Source organism: Trachinotus anak, unplaced genomic scaffold, assembly GCF_046630095.1.
Source record: "Trachinotus anak isolate AG129_WGS33_773 ecotype Australia unplaced genomic scaffold, CSIRO_AGI_Tana_v1 ptg000015l, whole genome shotgun sequence".
NCBI classification, from domain to species: Eukaryota; Metazoa; Chordata; class Actinopteri; order Carangiformes; family Carangidae; genus Trachinotus; species Trachinotus anak.
Window position 1 is genome coordinate 2,886,337 of NW_027273866.1, and position 15,479 is coordinate 2,901,815.

The 15,479-nt window shown below is 40.0% G+C and overlaps 1 protein-coding gene across 4 annotated transcripts in view; it reads right to left on the minus strand.

Moving 5' to 3' along the window:
• Positions 1 to 14,855, minus strand: part of ttll5 (tubulin tyrosine ligase-like family, member 5) — a 49,618-nt gene extending 34,763 nt beyond the window's left edge. For all 4 annotated transcript variants that reach the window (XM_071498228.1, XM_071498231.1, XM_071498227.1 and 1 more), the window contains exons 1-12: positions 14,722 to 14,855; positions 14,144 to 14,289; positions 11,504 to 11,610; positions 11,302 to 11,384; positions 10,362 to 10,468; positions 9,942 to 10,072; positions 9,724 to 9,806; positions 7,923 to 7,992; positions 7,749 to 7,833; positions 5,756 to 5,857; positions 5,549 to 5,640; positions 5,233 to 5,340 (exon numbers count right to left, since the gene is read on the minus strand). In XM_071498228.1, coding sequence (XP_071354329.1) covers positions 5,233 to 5,340; positions 5,549 to 5,640; positions 5,756 to 5,857; positions 7,749 to 7,833; positions 7,923 to 7,992; positions 9,724 to 9,806; positions 9,942 to 10,072; positions 10,362 to 10,468; positions 11,302 to 11,384; positions 11,504 to 11,610; positions 14,144 to 14,202 — 1,027 coding nt within the window. In that variant the 5' untranslated portion in view covers positions 14,203 to 14,289; positions 14,722 to 14,855. The remainder of the gene's footprint in view (positions 1 to 5,232; positions 5,341 to 5,548; positions 5,641 to 5,755; positions 5,858 to 7,748; positions 7,834 to 7,922; positions 7,993 to 9,723; positions 9,807 to 9,941; positions 10,073 to 10,361; positions 10,469 to 11,301; positions 11,385 to 11,503; positions 11,611 to 14,143; positions 14,290 to 14,721) is intronic.
• Positions 14,856 to 15,479: the final 624 nt, after the last annotated feature.

A 15,479-nucleotide genomic window follows, 5' to 3' on the forward strand; every position in this document is an offset into this window, starting at 1 on the left:
AACCACCATCATAAAGTTAGTCTCTTCTCCAAATTGGGGAAATAATTATGAACTCCAGAGGTAGAAAGCTGGGAATGTGATGGTGTGTCCCAAGTGCCAGAAACCTGGAGAATCAGAAAGCTTAAGGCTATATATATATATATATATATATATATATATATGTGTGTGTGTGTATATATATTTCACTCCAGCAATAGCTTTGTGCCGTGTAACACAATAAAAGTCTTTTACAAAGTGGTCAGGAAGTTCCCTGTGTAAAAATTCATTCATTCAATCCTAATTTTCCCTCTTGTTTCAGTGACTGAGTGACCGAGTCTGCTTATGTGCCCTATGACAGTCCCTACACTGCTCTGGGGAGTGTCACCCTATAAGCAAACGACCCGCCAGCCCCAGCAGCAGCGTGCACGGAAACCACATTATTTTACAGGGATAGGGCAAAGCCCAGCCATAGAGCCAGAAGAAAAATCCTTCTAATGGCACTTCAAAAGAACAGACTGTGTTGAGAATAGGCCAGGGGGCTTGGGAGTTTCAAAGCTGCCATAACCAGCACTGTTTGTTCTAGGATCTCAGGTCAATGCCAGTGTTAAGCATACAAAAGCCAGTGTGACAGCATGCAATGGCTTGATATTGCACTCGGTTGAATAACGTTGAGCAGTTCTGGATTAACAGAATGAGTTAAAGTGTACGGCTGTATATTACTTCATGTAGTTTATGGTTAAAAACTGTTAAAGTGTGCATGGCCAAAAAAACATTTTTCAGGTTTTGGCTCAAAAAACAAACTAAAGGGAGAAGTCAAGTAAAGCTACTTGATATTCTTCAGGCATTGCCCAACATTTTTGGTAGATATGAAATGGAAATGCAGGCCTTTGTGTTGTCAGAATGTTTTGTTTATTTCTTTCAATTCTTTTAAAAATGAAATGTATTCATAACTGTTTTAGGATTGTATCTGAGGGCACAGATTTGCACATGCCACAATTACTGTTCATTTTTTCCCAGTTTTTTAAATTCCCTTGATAAAATTTAACACATTTTTAAACTAAACATGTAATTTGTCCAGGGGTACGAAATGTAGAAATATAAGTCTTAATGTAGGACATAACATGGGTATTTTCAGCTTTTGTCAGGGGGCCAAATATTTTTATTTATACAGTAATACTATTTATCTTCCACTCCTGTACACGCGTCTTTTTATCTAAGATTGTAACATTTCCTTAAAGCTCTTCTATGTTTTCATTATCTATATTTAGAAAATCCACAGGGATTTTCCTCTGCGTAATTCACTGGCTACTGTATATCACATGGTTTGGGAGTCCAACTTATGGTAGAGCCATGAAGTCCAAATTGGTGTAACTGCAAACTCTTTTCATGATGGAACTAAACAAATTTTGCCATACATCCCTGAGCCAAGACATGCAACATGAGCTGCCACTGCCATCTTTAAGTTCTTTAACGTCTCAGGATGGGCTGGACCCCCACTGCTACAGGGCTCACTTAGAGCAGAGCACTAAGATTTTATTTTTCCACTTGCAGGCTTATCCCATTCTATCCAATTTTGTTTAAAAACACACACACACACACAGAAGAGAGATGGAGAGTGTGTGTGTGTCATAAAATATTACGCATTAGTCTTGGGGAACTTAGCACTGGAATAAATGGATTCGAGCCTGCAGTGCCTCATCAGTGGCACCACAACAACAGGGGAAAATGGGGAGGTGTTACACCATCTCACCAGCCCCCGACATGTAGACTCCATGTGCCGAGCATTTTCCCCCAATTAGGAGCAGACGCCGCTCCTGCCCCATGAGCCTGCAGAGCAGCTCGCTGCTAGACACGTTTGTTCTGTGGCTCAACCGCTGCCGGGGGGGGAGCGCTGTTAAATGCGCCACAGAGAACCCACAACAAGCATCACAGACAAGGAGAGGAGAGGCAGTGAACATGCACATCACACCCATTAAAGAGGGAGGGAGAGAAAGACTGTGACAGAGAAAAGGGATGATGAAGAACATTTTTTTTTATTATTGGATGGGCGCTGCTGGAAACTACACCACAAGAGACAAACGCCCAAAAACAATAATCTCCCCGCCCTGGCCATGCAGCCTGTTGGCCCACAACAACAACAGCAACACTGAGTATTTCCTTCATGTGTGTTTTCTTCATAGGCGAGGACAATTGAATTACTCTTGCATCATTCTGAGATAAATTATTGCTGCTGAACTGTTTCTCAGCTGTTGCAGGGAGCACAGCGGTGCAGCTTGGAGCCACGATCATTAAAACACTCTGAGGACAAGAAATTAAATGAATACAGTTAACACTCTATAGCCTTATTATGATAGCGGGACCCAATCCATTAATCACTCTTAAAAAGACTCTTTTACAGCAGCCACACTGTCATCACAGAGGGACACAAACATTGTGCTGTGGAGAAGTGTGGGAGTATCTGATAAATGTAAAACAGGGAGAGTGGTTCACAGACGGGGGGATCCAACCACACTCAGCACTTAATGAGGGACATTCGGTGGAACACAGGACCAGTAAGTGGAATGTTTTGTGTGTAATAAAATAGGCCTTTGGCTTGGCTAATCAGATCTTAGTCAAAACATCTCGTAATCAGCATCCCTCAGCAAAAAGACTGTCCATTAATCACACAGCAGCGGTAAGGAGCTGCATGGGTGGCATTTTCTCTCCACAGAGAAATACACACACACACACACACACACACACACACTTCTTACCAATGTAAAATGAAAAATCTGTTGTTTTTATTTCTTCCCACATGAGACATTACAGAGCTATAAAAAGATTTTGTTACAATATGCCCATTTAGATACGCAGTGCAATTTGAGCAAAGGGAAGAAATCCCATTTGAAAACAATAAACATTGTATTAAAGCCATTAATAGACATTAAAATGGCAGGGAACAATTTGCAGTAAATTAAGATTATAATGTGCTTTATGGTCTTGCATGGCTCCCTTCCAGACAAGCCAGAGACTGTATAAAACCTCTAAACAATGGCTGCTTTTATCAGCGCATTCACTGCCCTGACACACATGTATTTGCTGCCCTGCATTCTGACGCTTTACCTGTTTACTATTACAGGCAGCTGTTCAGGCCCAGGATGAAGGCTTGGTGTGTTGTAGGTTGTGCAGTGAGAAAGAACGGGATAAGTGCAAGGGGAAAGAATCTCACAAGGGCTGACTGAACATGACTCCTTTGTGGTTTGGGTGGGTTTTATTTTATTTTATTTAGAGACAAGTAAAAGCCCACAAAGACATCAGACTGGACTCCTTCAAGCTTAGACAGACCTGTGTGTTTGTAAAAACCCATGCTCTACACTGGTTCCTACATGTCTCTCTATTCATACTGCCCATACATACACACACGTGCACAGGGAGTTTGCATGCAACATGACCACACTGTGAGAGACAGATCAACAGAGAGAGGATGAGGGTGGTCCTCTGGAACCATCAGTGTCTGTCTTTGGAAACTTAATCCTGTAGACAGACTATGAATGCTGTAATTAACTCGCTTGGGTCCATCTGAAGACAACAAAATTACATTGAATTCAATAGTAAACTGATACGGCTGAAGTAAGATTATGGGCATGTTCACAACAGACCACAGTGTATTATGTATCTTTGTCAAAGGTGTGGGATCTAATTGCTTTTGTACAACACAATGACACTGCTGTAGTATCTATGTCTATACAGGTCTGTATAGGCTTACATGTGAAAAGGGCTACCGTTTCTACACAGATCACTCATTACAGATGTGTCATTACTGTGTCGTTAAATGTTTCTTTAATTAGTTTTTAATTATTAATTAATAGTTATTAATTAGGGATATTTCCTGTCATTCTGCCTACAGATCTGCACAGTGTAGGCTAACATTACATTTAACAGAGAAGATGGCTCCAGTGTGGTGTCATCAACAGGCTTGACTGATTAGATTTGATTGTGTTTGATTGACATTCCATGTTTTGTCACTTTCCTTCTACATTTTGGTGCTTATACCATCTATCTACTCTATCAGGTGAGTTTGTTTATGCAGAAGCTGAGTCCTGGTTACATATGCTAAAGCATGCAAATGATTTCGTGATCGGGATGTGGGGATGTGTAGGAACAAATGAACCAAATACAGGCGTGAAAGAATGATTGAGAATAGGAGCAAACTTGTTTTTCCATTCCTGTTTTTCACTCCTAAACCAAAGATATGTGTCAGCTGGTTGTTTCTTCACATCCCTCAGGTGTTATGAGAGCCAGGTTGAGACTTGGTGAACCACATTTCCCTGTAAATACCTGCATGGTCAACATTCATACCCTGGGTTAATGTGGTTTTTCAACGTAGGAGTGATGCTCGTATGCAGATAGCATCTTTTTGCGGGCGACTGTCTGATGGTGTGAGATGCTGCTACGTGCCCAGTACAGGCCATACGGGGGGTGGGGTGTATTATGTCTACGGAAGCCTGTCACAACTGCAAAGGCCTTTATTTTCCTAACATCTGAGAGGTGAAAAAGAGTGTGAGCAGGGGAGGGAGAATTATAAACAAACAGAAACAGCCAGCGAAGAGGAAAAAGAGAGTGAAAAAGAGACAGCGGTGCTGAGGGAGGCTCGGCCAACGTACTCGCTTTCAAACCCCAAATCACAGAGAGACTGCCAGACACAGAGAAAGAGCGCAGACAATTAGTGCCAACACTAACATGGGTAATGGCTCCAAAATGGAGTTCACACGAGCCCGCTGCTATGCAGAAGCAGCCAAGAAAACAGTCAGCCTAAATCAGGCAGACCTGAATGGCAACAGAGAAGAGGAAGCAAATTCCTGCTTCAGGCAACAGGCCCTCCACGACCCGGCAGCCAGTCAGAGGGCAGCAACATACAGGAAGACTCCACACCGAGGAATAACTGTCTACAGCCTCAGCACGGCTCAATGGAGAAATAGTACAGAGGAACTGCTGGACAATGAATCTGAAACTGAAAGGAAATGTGAGGGGTGTGGTCGTGTGTATGACTAAATATGTGTGAGTGTATCTGCGCTGTGAGCAAAAAAGGGAATTTGTCCAGAGTTTAGATTTCCATTCATAGGAAATTCTTGTGAGGCTTCAGATGTCAAGAGTTTCACTCTGTTGTCCTGAGCAGCTTGTTTTCCATAACCAAAACGGGCTCATTCATTTTTGTTGGACTAGACTGGTTTTCTTATTGTCAAAAACATTTAAAGAAGAATACGAAATGATTACCAAAGCAGTTTGTCTTGTGGGGAACAAACATCTTGCAGGCAGTGGCTATCTGTAGCTCAGCACTCAGAACAGCTTTGATAATGAGGTCCTCCACCTGTCTCATCAGCACTGAAACACACAATAAGGAGCTTAAAGTACATATTTCTTTATAACACTGCGATAAGTCTTTTCTTTTGATAAGTTGATAGACAAACTTTTATGGATAAAATCAAGCAGAGGTTGAGAAGTGAACTACTGAGTGAACTAAGTAAATTTTATTTCCACCATCTTTGCATGGATACTAAAAGCACAGGGAAAAGGTGAAGGTTTGACTCACATGTGGTGTCCTTCCCCTCCTGCTTCAAATACCTCAACACTGCACTCATACTCCACTTGTTCCCATAATCCTCAACTTCAGGGTCATCGCAGCTGAAAGGAAGAAATGCACTTCAAATGCTCAAGTTATAATGAATAGATGAGTCACTCAGGCTACCCATAAAAACAGCTCCGCATTCAGTGCATGTTGATCACTGATGAGGCTTACCTGACATAATCACTGCTCTTTTTGTTCACACTGTAGTTGGTGAGATGCATGAATGTGTTCTTAATGTTCTTGGAAGTCCGGTCATACTTTACTGTGGCAAATCTGTGTAAAGACATGGTTTATTTGTACATGAGAGAATAACAGTTTCACTACTACATATCTATCTGCCTTAATGACCACATTCATGAAGCTGCCACTTAACTGAATAATAGGGGCACTTTGGGCAGGGATTATTTTCTGGCAGTGTTTGAGAGGAGTGGATGCCACATGTGCAATAATGAGAACTCCTTGGCACACACTGTGTACCTGAATACCAACACAACCCTGAAGGAATGTCAGGAGATAAAAGTAATATTCAGGATTTGGCCATGATTTATTGTTGCCAGTTGATATTCAGCCCAGGGTGGTGACACCCTGGTTCCAACACATACCTTTATCAGAGCAAAGTGAAGCCAGTTGTTCTATAAATAAAATCCCCTCTCCTGACCTACCTGTGTCTGATGACAGCCTCTTCTTGCATGAATAAATTCTTCTTGCTTTGAGTATTTACACAAAGTTATCATAGGATATGGTCTTTGAACAATAACACTATCAGCAACATTTAATGAGCACATCATCCTAAAGCCGGAACAATAGAGCGCTTTGTTTGAAAGTCACCACCACCATAAATTCTACACAGCAGTTGGTCTGGAAAGTTGAGGCTGCCCTCTTCTGGGCACTGAAAGAGCACCAGTGAATGTGCTGCATGAAAAACTAGGCCTACATAAACACAAGCAGCAGACCCTCTTAACTATTCAAATTGAACATAAAATACATATGGAGTCAATTTGGTAGCTGTTTTTCTTAGTACTTAGTTTACTTTAATAAAACTCTGCAGCTTGACCCAAGCTCTCACCTCCCAAATAAAAATTTAAAATAACAAAAGACATCAAACTTGTTACTCCTATGACAAATGCAAAATGTCATTCGTTGCAGGAAAATTTTATCACTCATAACACCAAAAAAAAAACAGATGCTTCAAGTCTTTGAAGAATCTTTGATTTTCTACACATCTAACATCCCATTATATTGCAAAGCAAGCACAGGTTGTCTTCTTCATGTTTGGGATGCTCTACAATTTGTGTTACTGGAATAAATTTGAAATTCTGCAGTATGCTTTATTTTTGCCATTTGCTGCATAGACCATTGGCTTCCCATTGGGAAAACGTCCATACACAGTACACTATACATGCAGAATGTCTACTGATCACTATACTGTGAACAGCAATGCTAGCCTGCCCTCTGAATTTGAAGACATTATCTCATCCTCTCATCTACACCACACCTTATGTAGTCTGCTTCAGTTCAGCCGGGAAAGACTGTGTGACTCATCCCTTAAGAACTATAACAATGGACAAGAGCAGGTAAATGAATGAAATGGGCTGCAAGTACATAACTGGTGGTTAGGGTTTGGTAGTTGGAGTTTGAGTGAGATAAGAACTCCAAAGTCATGGAATGCATTCTGCGTCAGGATGCACCGCTTACTCCACAAACACTGCTACTGTACTGAGTATGAGAAGAGTTTTTAAAAAGGATTTGATATCCATGTCTAACTTGAAGTCTTCACTTAAATCTAGTTTTTCCCCATGTCAAATATTAACCACTGCTTAGACCCCTTGATCAACAGAGCTGTACAGAGTTCTACATTTTCACTAGTTTGCCTGCAATTTATTTGTAAGTAAGATATCTGAAGAGGTTCAGGATGAATTTAGATGAAATTACGTAAACAGGACAGGTGTCTTGATTAGATTTTGGGGTTGATCTGATCAAATGCTGATAGAAGAGTTTAAACATTGAGTTTAGAGAGTAGAGAGTACTCTACTGAGTGCCCTCTATGTGTATTTGTTGTAAAATATCAAATGAATTGTAGAAGGTCAATGATTACTGATTTTCAGCTAATACTCATACCAATAATTACACAAACAATCCAAAAACACATATACTCTACACTCACCTTGCTAGGCCCTCCTCATACACATAGACGATGAGTGGATCGTATGATGTTACCAACACGTACAACCGCACGTCAAACTTGAACTCTGGAAACAAAACATAACCAGATTTTTCAGTTCAAACCTGCCCAAAATGTCCCTTAAGAATTAAGGAAACTGTGTCTGTAGCAGCTCACCATCTATCAGTAGTGGGTTATTAATGTAGCGAGACACCAAGATGTTTTCATCCATTGAAATCTGATTTGGCTGTAGATGACAAACAGAGCACATAAAAGAAATATAATGAGCTCACAAAGAAGAAGATGCAAGCATTTCATCATAGTGATTTTAACAGGTTTGAAGCTACAATGCTACAATTTAATAAATACAGAACAGTGTTAATGTTCTGAAGTCCAAATAAGTGATGTAAAACTGCTGTTAACCATGAACATCAAAGAATAATATGATGAAGAAAAGTTGTTGGAGACTGCAATGACACTGGCCATTGAAGGTCAACCTTCAATAACAGCCTATAAAAACACAATCTGGTGGTGGGAGAGGGGTCATTTATGAGGTTGAAATGTGTTGCAGGTGGCGAAGTTGAGAAAAGATTGAAGGGGGGTGGGGGGGTGTAACCTCAGTGCTGGCTACAGTTCAGAGAAAACCCAAACCAAAAAAATGAACGTATTTCTTTTTTCTCCCCAAATATCACTCTGACATTCTTTCCACTGTTTCATAAAAATGCCTGAGAAGAAGAAGAATCGTGCACATGTTTTCCAAGAGTGAGAACCTTGTTGAGCTCCTCCAAAAGCCTTGGAAGAGTGTGATTTACTCCACAAAGTTTATTAATGCCTGAAAAACCGGTTGATACTTTTTTTTCAAAGACAGCTGCATCCAGCCAGCTGGCTGTTTCAGTTCACACAGTATTTTTTAAGTCAGTATACTTACAGTTGACTCCCACTAGGCTTGCCATTAATGTGAAGCTGTGCTTACATGTGAATTAGAGGGAAGTTAGAAAAGAACTTCACACACAAACACAGGAGCTGTAGTAATATTTGGTTAGTTTAGCTGCTTCCTGTGTTTCCAGTCTGTGCTAACCTAAGCTAAACGTCAGCTGGCTGTAGCTTCATAGTTATCCTGCTGACACGTGAGCGGTATCAGCCCTCCCTCGTCACTCTCAGCAAAAACACAAATAAGCTTATTTCCCAAAATGTGGAACTATACCTTTAACACACAGCTTTACTCATACAGCTTCTACATGCAGAACAGCAAAAACACTTGGTTTAAACTTTCACTAATTTATCATCATCGTCATACACATCATAAGTTTTTCCCATGTGCATGTGACATTGAACAAAGGAAGAGAATGTTTGTTTCAGTCCCTCTGACTCAATACTGTTTTACCCACTGTACACACAGTGACCAAAATAAAATAAAAAAAACACACACAAAAATCAGTTTTTAAATTAGTCCATTTGCAATCCATACAAACACATGTCGATCCAATTTTTGTAAAAATTTCACCAAAAAAAACCAAAAATTTCAGAGAACTCGCCAATAAAATCAACAAAATAATTCTTATCACAAGGTCAACTTACTACATTGGTTTTTGCACAGCTTTCAGCCACATCTTTGATAAAAGGCATAAGATATGGCTACAAACTCCAGAAGATGTCAATATTATTAATTTATTATTCATAATCAATAATTTCATACAATTTTCAAGCAAAAAATGGCAAACGTTCTCTACATTGATCCTTTAAATCGTGATCTCAAATATGCTGTTTTTCACTGTTATATAATCAGAATTTGGGTTTCAGAAAATAAGCTGTCTAAAAAAAATGTCTTGGGCTTTGGTTGCAGCCTCACTTTCATCTTTTCAGGTCCCTAGAATCCTTCACTGCTTGCTTAATTTTAAGGAGTTGGGACCCCAAAGACCCCAAAAGTTGGGAAACATTGTATTAGAGAGTAATAACTCCAATTGGCAAAATCACTCACATTGCTGACCAAGTAGATGCCTCGTCCTCTTGAAGATGCTACTGGTTTAATAATCCATGGGCCTTTGTCCTTGGCAAAACAATCTGACATGGAAGCAGAAAAAGGAAGAAAAAGAAAGGTTGAGATTTGAAACACTTTATAGTTTACATGATATTATATCATAGCTATAGCTCTGCTTTGACCAACAGAGTGAGATGGAGATGGAGTGGTTATCTTACTGCAGAATTCCTGGTACTCAGAGGGAAGCACAAAGGTCTGAGGGACAATATGGAAGTTTTTGAAGCCATGAGTTTGCTGCATTCGTTGGATGTTTTTATAGAGACGGTCTTTTCTCGTCAGTTCATAGGACCTGGAAATAAGCAGAGCTTCCAGTTTCAAACGCCCCAGCACTACAGCCGCCAGCTTTGACACTGACAGTACAAAAATACATGAATGCATAACAGTTACAGGACGCCCTCTGCCTGACAGTGTGATTCATTTCATGTTTAAGAGAGGCACCGGTCCAAGCTAAATGCACTTTGCAGTGGAAGCCAACAAACACATTGCCTGAACTGAAGGGCTTAGAATGGCTCAGTGGTAATATTTATAACACAGAAAACAGAGGCAACACACTCATACATTTGAGCACTCTATTATACCTGGGAAAGTGGTTGACCTTCTGGAAGTCTTGAAGGCTTCGTAGTATGTAAGGCTTGAGGTGAGATCCAGTCCACATGAGGTTAAAGTCATTACTGTTTGGGTGAACCTGAAACAGAGACATTGATTAACTTCAACTGACAGGCTCTGGGATAAAGAACTTCAAGTCAGTGCATACAGAACAAACATCCTTTGTCGAGGGATCATTTAACAAAATGATATTACGTAAGTGCAAAACCAAGTTTAGCAATTGCTGTTCTATACTAATTGAGCTTTGTTCAGTTTCCAGTCACCAACAGCAGTATTATATTCTGATGTCCATCGCATATGACAGCTCGGTTAGATTAAATCTAAGAAGCAGATCACACACTACCACGAACCTAGAGACAGACAAGCCTGCTTTTTAGACGGTTTCTCAAAAGGAAGGCCAACTCAGAGATTTTCATCACCATCATATTATGTTATCTGTTTTGTTTTGTTTTATTCCAACAATTCGTTAGGAGGCAGAATTCACATGACCGTTCATTCAGCGTCTAGGGGAGAGGCAGATGTTTGCAATAAAGGCTTATTAAAGTTTGGCTCTGTGGAGGCTGTGGTAGACACTCGTCTGCCTTTGATGACGGGTTAGCGGGAGTCAAGAAGCATTGAAATGAAATAAAAAGGGAATTAATTGTAACTGCTCGGAAAGAGCAATAATGGGGATTGTGTGCCCTCGTGAAACAGGATTAATGCTCTTGAGGTCATTTTGTGTTTTTTCCATGAGTGCATTCCCAGGCTTTGACATCGGCATTATCAGTCAAAGGAGGAAAAACAGGCCTACTATCCCTTATCCTACACAGCAGAGCATGTGCATAAATAACACGTGCTTCTAAAAAAAACAATCAATTTTTGCAAGATTTAGGCTAATCTTTTAAATTTGCATGATTTAGTGAAGAGCATTACCTCATGGAATCCATGATTGGTGAGTATTCCTCGTACCAGACGGCTCTCTGTGCGCACAATCTTGAAGGCCATACTGTATCGCTCTAGGCAAATGAAACAATAAAATATTCTTAGTGTCCAAAATAATTAAAGCTTCAAAATTTTTCTGTATTATTATTATTATTATTATTATATTTTGTAGTTTCAACAAATTGTAGTGTACCTCCAACAGAGCAGATATTCCCATCTTTTGAAACCGCAGCTTCAGGGACAAACAAGAGAACTGGGATCGTCTTGCTAAGGCCGCTCCACGCGATGCACGGATGGTCGCTAGTGGACAAACAGTTAGATGAGACAAAGAATCATAACTTAGCAAGAGGCAGATGTTTGAAATGTTTTCAAATCAAACCAACCCACTCAGATTTCAAATTATCTGTAGCAATACACAGCACACACACATTCTGAGTAAAACTGTCATGGAGATGCACTCCAGGGTTCATTTCACTGCCCATTATCTTCACTGTTCATTCCCTGATGATGTGAAGTTGCCTATACGGGTAGCTTACCTAATGCTGAGGGAATGTATCCTGACACGGTGTTTATTTCAGTCAGGCAGATAAAGACAGAGCCACACACAGTTTCAGGAGGTGCTGGGCAATAACAAACCCATGTACTATACTAACAAACACCCTTGTAAACCTGCAGACTATCTGATAGTACCAGACACAGCCTGCTTAGAGCTACAAATAAGATAAGGTAGCACAATGATGGAGCAGACCTCAATCACGCAGGGCCAGTCTTGATAAGGGGGGAGGCACGTAAACAATTGCTGCCCCTCGCTTAAGTATCCAGGTATGTCAGACAATACAGCGCATATCTTTTCCACTGTGGTAGCTAGATTGCATGCCATTAAACAAGGTATTTTAATCCTATTTAAGAAGGTTGTTTATTTTGAAAACATACCAGCATCAAGACTACTGAGATACTATAAACACAAGATGTGAAGATCTTGGACAGAAGCTCAAATTGTTACAATCTCTGTGATATTGCAGTATGATCTTTTCAGTTGCAAACATTTGGTGAAAAATGCAGATGAATTGATACTTTTAAAATATCTTCACTTCCCGCTCCTCTAATAGAGACTGAATTTATGAGGAAATTAAAAATGAAATGTGTACAAGACAAACAACGGTGCCAATATCACATTCAACAATACTCTTAACCCTATCAGTCAATGTTTGTTAAGCCTATATGGAATCTGTATGTTATATGTTATTATGAGATTCATTCTATTTTTGTTTTCAATGAATACAATGCAAAGCTGAGTTCAAGTCTTGTGCCATGTAAGTTTCCTACTGTTCGTGCACTCTCATGGGCTTGTCTTGATGTCTGCTATGTGCCTCTTGTATTTGCCTGTAATATTATACTTTGTTGTCCTTTGCATTATTTAGTGTTGTCTGTTGTCATAGTAGAAGTTAGTTGGCCAATTCTAGCACTTTTACATCACATTAATGCAAAATATTACCGACTGGATAAATAAAGTAGTTGAGCAGAACAGCTCAAACTGGCTGAAATCAAGTGTGTTCAATTAGGAAAGGTTGCACAGTCCCAGTGAAACTGCATCCCATGAGAACAATCAGTGTAACTATTGTAATGCAAGACATGTGTTTAGGAGGATTTTTATGTGTGATCATCACGTGTTAATAATAATTAAAGCCCTATCAGTAAAGCAGCACTGGTGCAGAGGTTAAACCCTAATACTAAGCAATCCAAACTAATTTAGGGGATGGAAATTAGCCTAAAAGCTGGCACAGTGGCTCTTAGTAAGGTATGACTAAGTATAGCTTAAGAGGGAATTAGCTGGCACTAGCAAGATAACAGATAACAACTGCTGACATCTATGATCTAAAGCAAGATGCTCTTCTCTCTCATTCAGTTTAAAGTTAATCAGTCATGCAGTGTGAAAACTACCTCAAGTCTTAATTTTGTCTAAATGTATCTTGGCATAAATTATTAAACAAGGCTCAGGACAGCTTCTGTAATCCTGCATAGATTACATTAAACATTCAATAAACTATAGCAAATTGCTAAGATGATGACCATAGTACAGAAAAAAAAGAGACAAATGCTTTTGGTCCAGCATGTTGCCACATTAATACTGTATTTAGAGATAAATCTCTACACCAGGTGAGGCACACCAGGAGGATCAGTAGGCTAAGAATCTAACTGACACTAAGAGACCTGCTTAATTCAGAGCGACAAGTCCTCAAGCTGCAGGGGCAATACCCTACTCTCATCACCATGGTTATTAACTGCCTATATCACAGTTATGAGGACAGTGCATGGTATATTAAGTAAGGAGTTTGTTTTGAAAGTAAAAATACTCAAACAAAGATGCCTATAACAACAAATAACGCAATATTCATCAATTGTTTTTTAAGATCTGCTATAAATTAGCAACCCAAGAAATATTTGTATTATTATGAGTGTAGTCTGGTTCCAGACCTCTGAATCACTCACCACATCTCCATATTTTTAAGCAATTGTAATGAAGTCAATTCATAAATTATACAAATACATGATAATGTAGTAACAAATGAGAAATGGCAATTCTACACTGAAGCGACCGTTGTGTAGACAATGAGCACAGAGGCTCTAGAAACATGCTAATTGAGAACTAAAACTACCTCTGAGTTGGGCCTTTTCTCATTTAACTTCGAGGTTTGAGACAAATGAGAGTGAGTAGAGGATGTTGTGGCGTTTTTACACCACTGAGCTGGAGCTGACCCCAGTAGATCACAGTCACTGTCATGTGATTCTACAGTAGACACAATAATCTGAACAACTGCAAACTTGTACTTACTCTTGCTCGTCTTCTGCGGAGGATTCAGAGTCCTCCTTATCCCGGATCACAGCTGGCATCTTCACAGTAAAAGGGGACAAGCTGCCCGGTGAAATCTTCGCGGGTTCAAGTGTCTAGGTTTTACCATGGCATCTAAAGACCTCCAACTGCAAAAAAACATCAGTCAGCGAACAGCTCAGTTCATACAAACACCAATCCTTTCATGAAAAATATTATGATAGCTACGGCTTGTGTATAAAGACTGTTGCACTGGTTCAGTCCGAAAACAGTGGTTCACAATTAGCACACAGTTACACTGAGATCGGCTGTTTTCTGGCTCTTCCTCGGGTGGCGGTAAAATTATCTCTGTTAACGTTACAATAACATGCAGGTAAGACGTTGAGACTAAACCCAGGCTGAAACCCCAACAAGCGTTAGCTAAATAAGACTTAGGTGTCTGGCATGCTACTTTAGGTATGGGAAGCTAACAAGGTAAAGTCTGCCTAGTTTAAGACCGATTAAGTAGACGCTTTTATAATAGCATGTAAACACACATACTACATTCATACTACACCACCACCACTTCCACATAGACTTGCCTTTTATTTCTATGGAGCCGGCTAACCGTTAGCCACCTGATATCACCAGGGCCAGTTGATCATCGCGGTTAATCTTCCTGGTAACTACAACAACTGAGTAGCAACAAAGCAAGGCGCATGCGCACTAACGGGCAACATTTATGTGTACACCTGACCAAGTTTTGCGCAGCATCCACCCAGTGACGGGACAATTGTGGACGTTACGGTGACTGTCAAACAAAGAAAGAGGTCTTGTCCCCAATATAATGTGACAATTGACCTCAAGTGCAGTCGGGAATTAATAACGAATGCGCACATTAAATTAAAGTAGGGTCTAAAATTAACGAATAAACCTAGCAACTTCATATTATGGCTAACAAAGTGTTACTAAGTGCTTATAATGTGTGTTTATACGTGTAGTTTTCGACAGCAAAGAGTGTCAGTGTTTAAACGAAGACAGATGAGAAACAGAAATTGGGTTATTGAAATAAACCGCAACTAGTAAGTACAGTCCAAGGGTACTGAAATTGTACACGGTATTACCTAAACTAAAAAAATGTTTTAAATGTTTTGTATTTGAAATGTTACAAATGGCTCAGTGCTGCTGAATAGTACCAGTGTATAAGCTGGAATACTTAATACCATTCTGACTAAATATTTTAGCTGAAAATAAGGTTCTTCACTGCTCCTGCCGAACCAGATTTAACGAATACACAGGCGCCTGCAGATCATTCTCTCGCTCCGTGGTTGCTCTTTGTTCGCTCTCAGCCTAGCATACA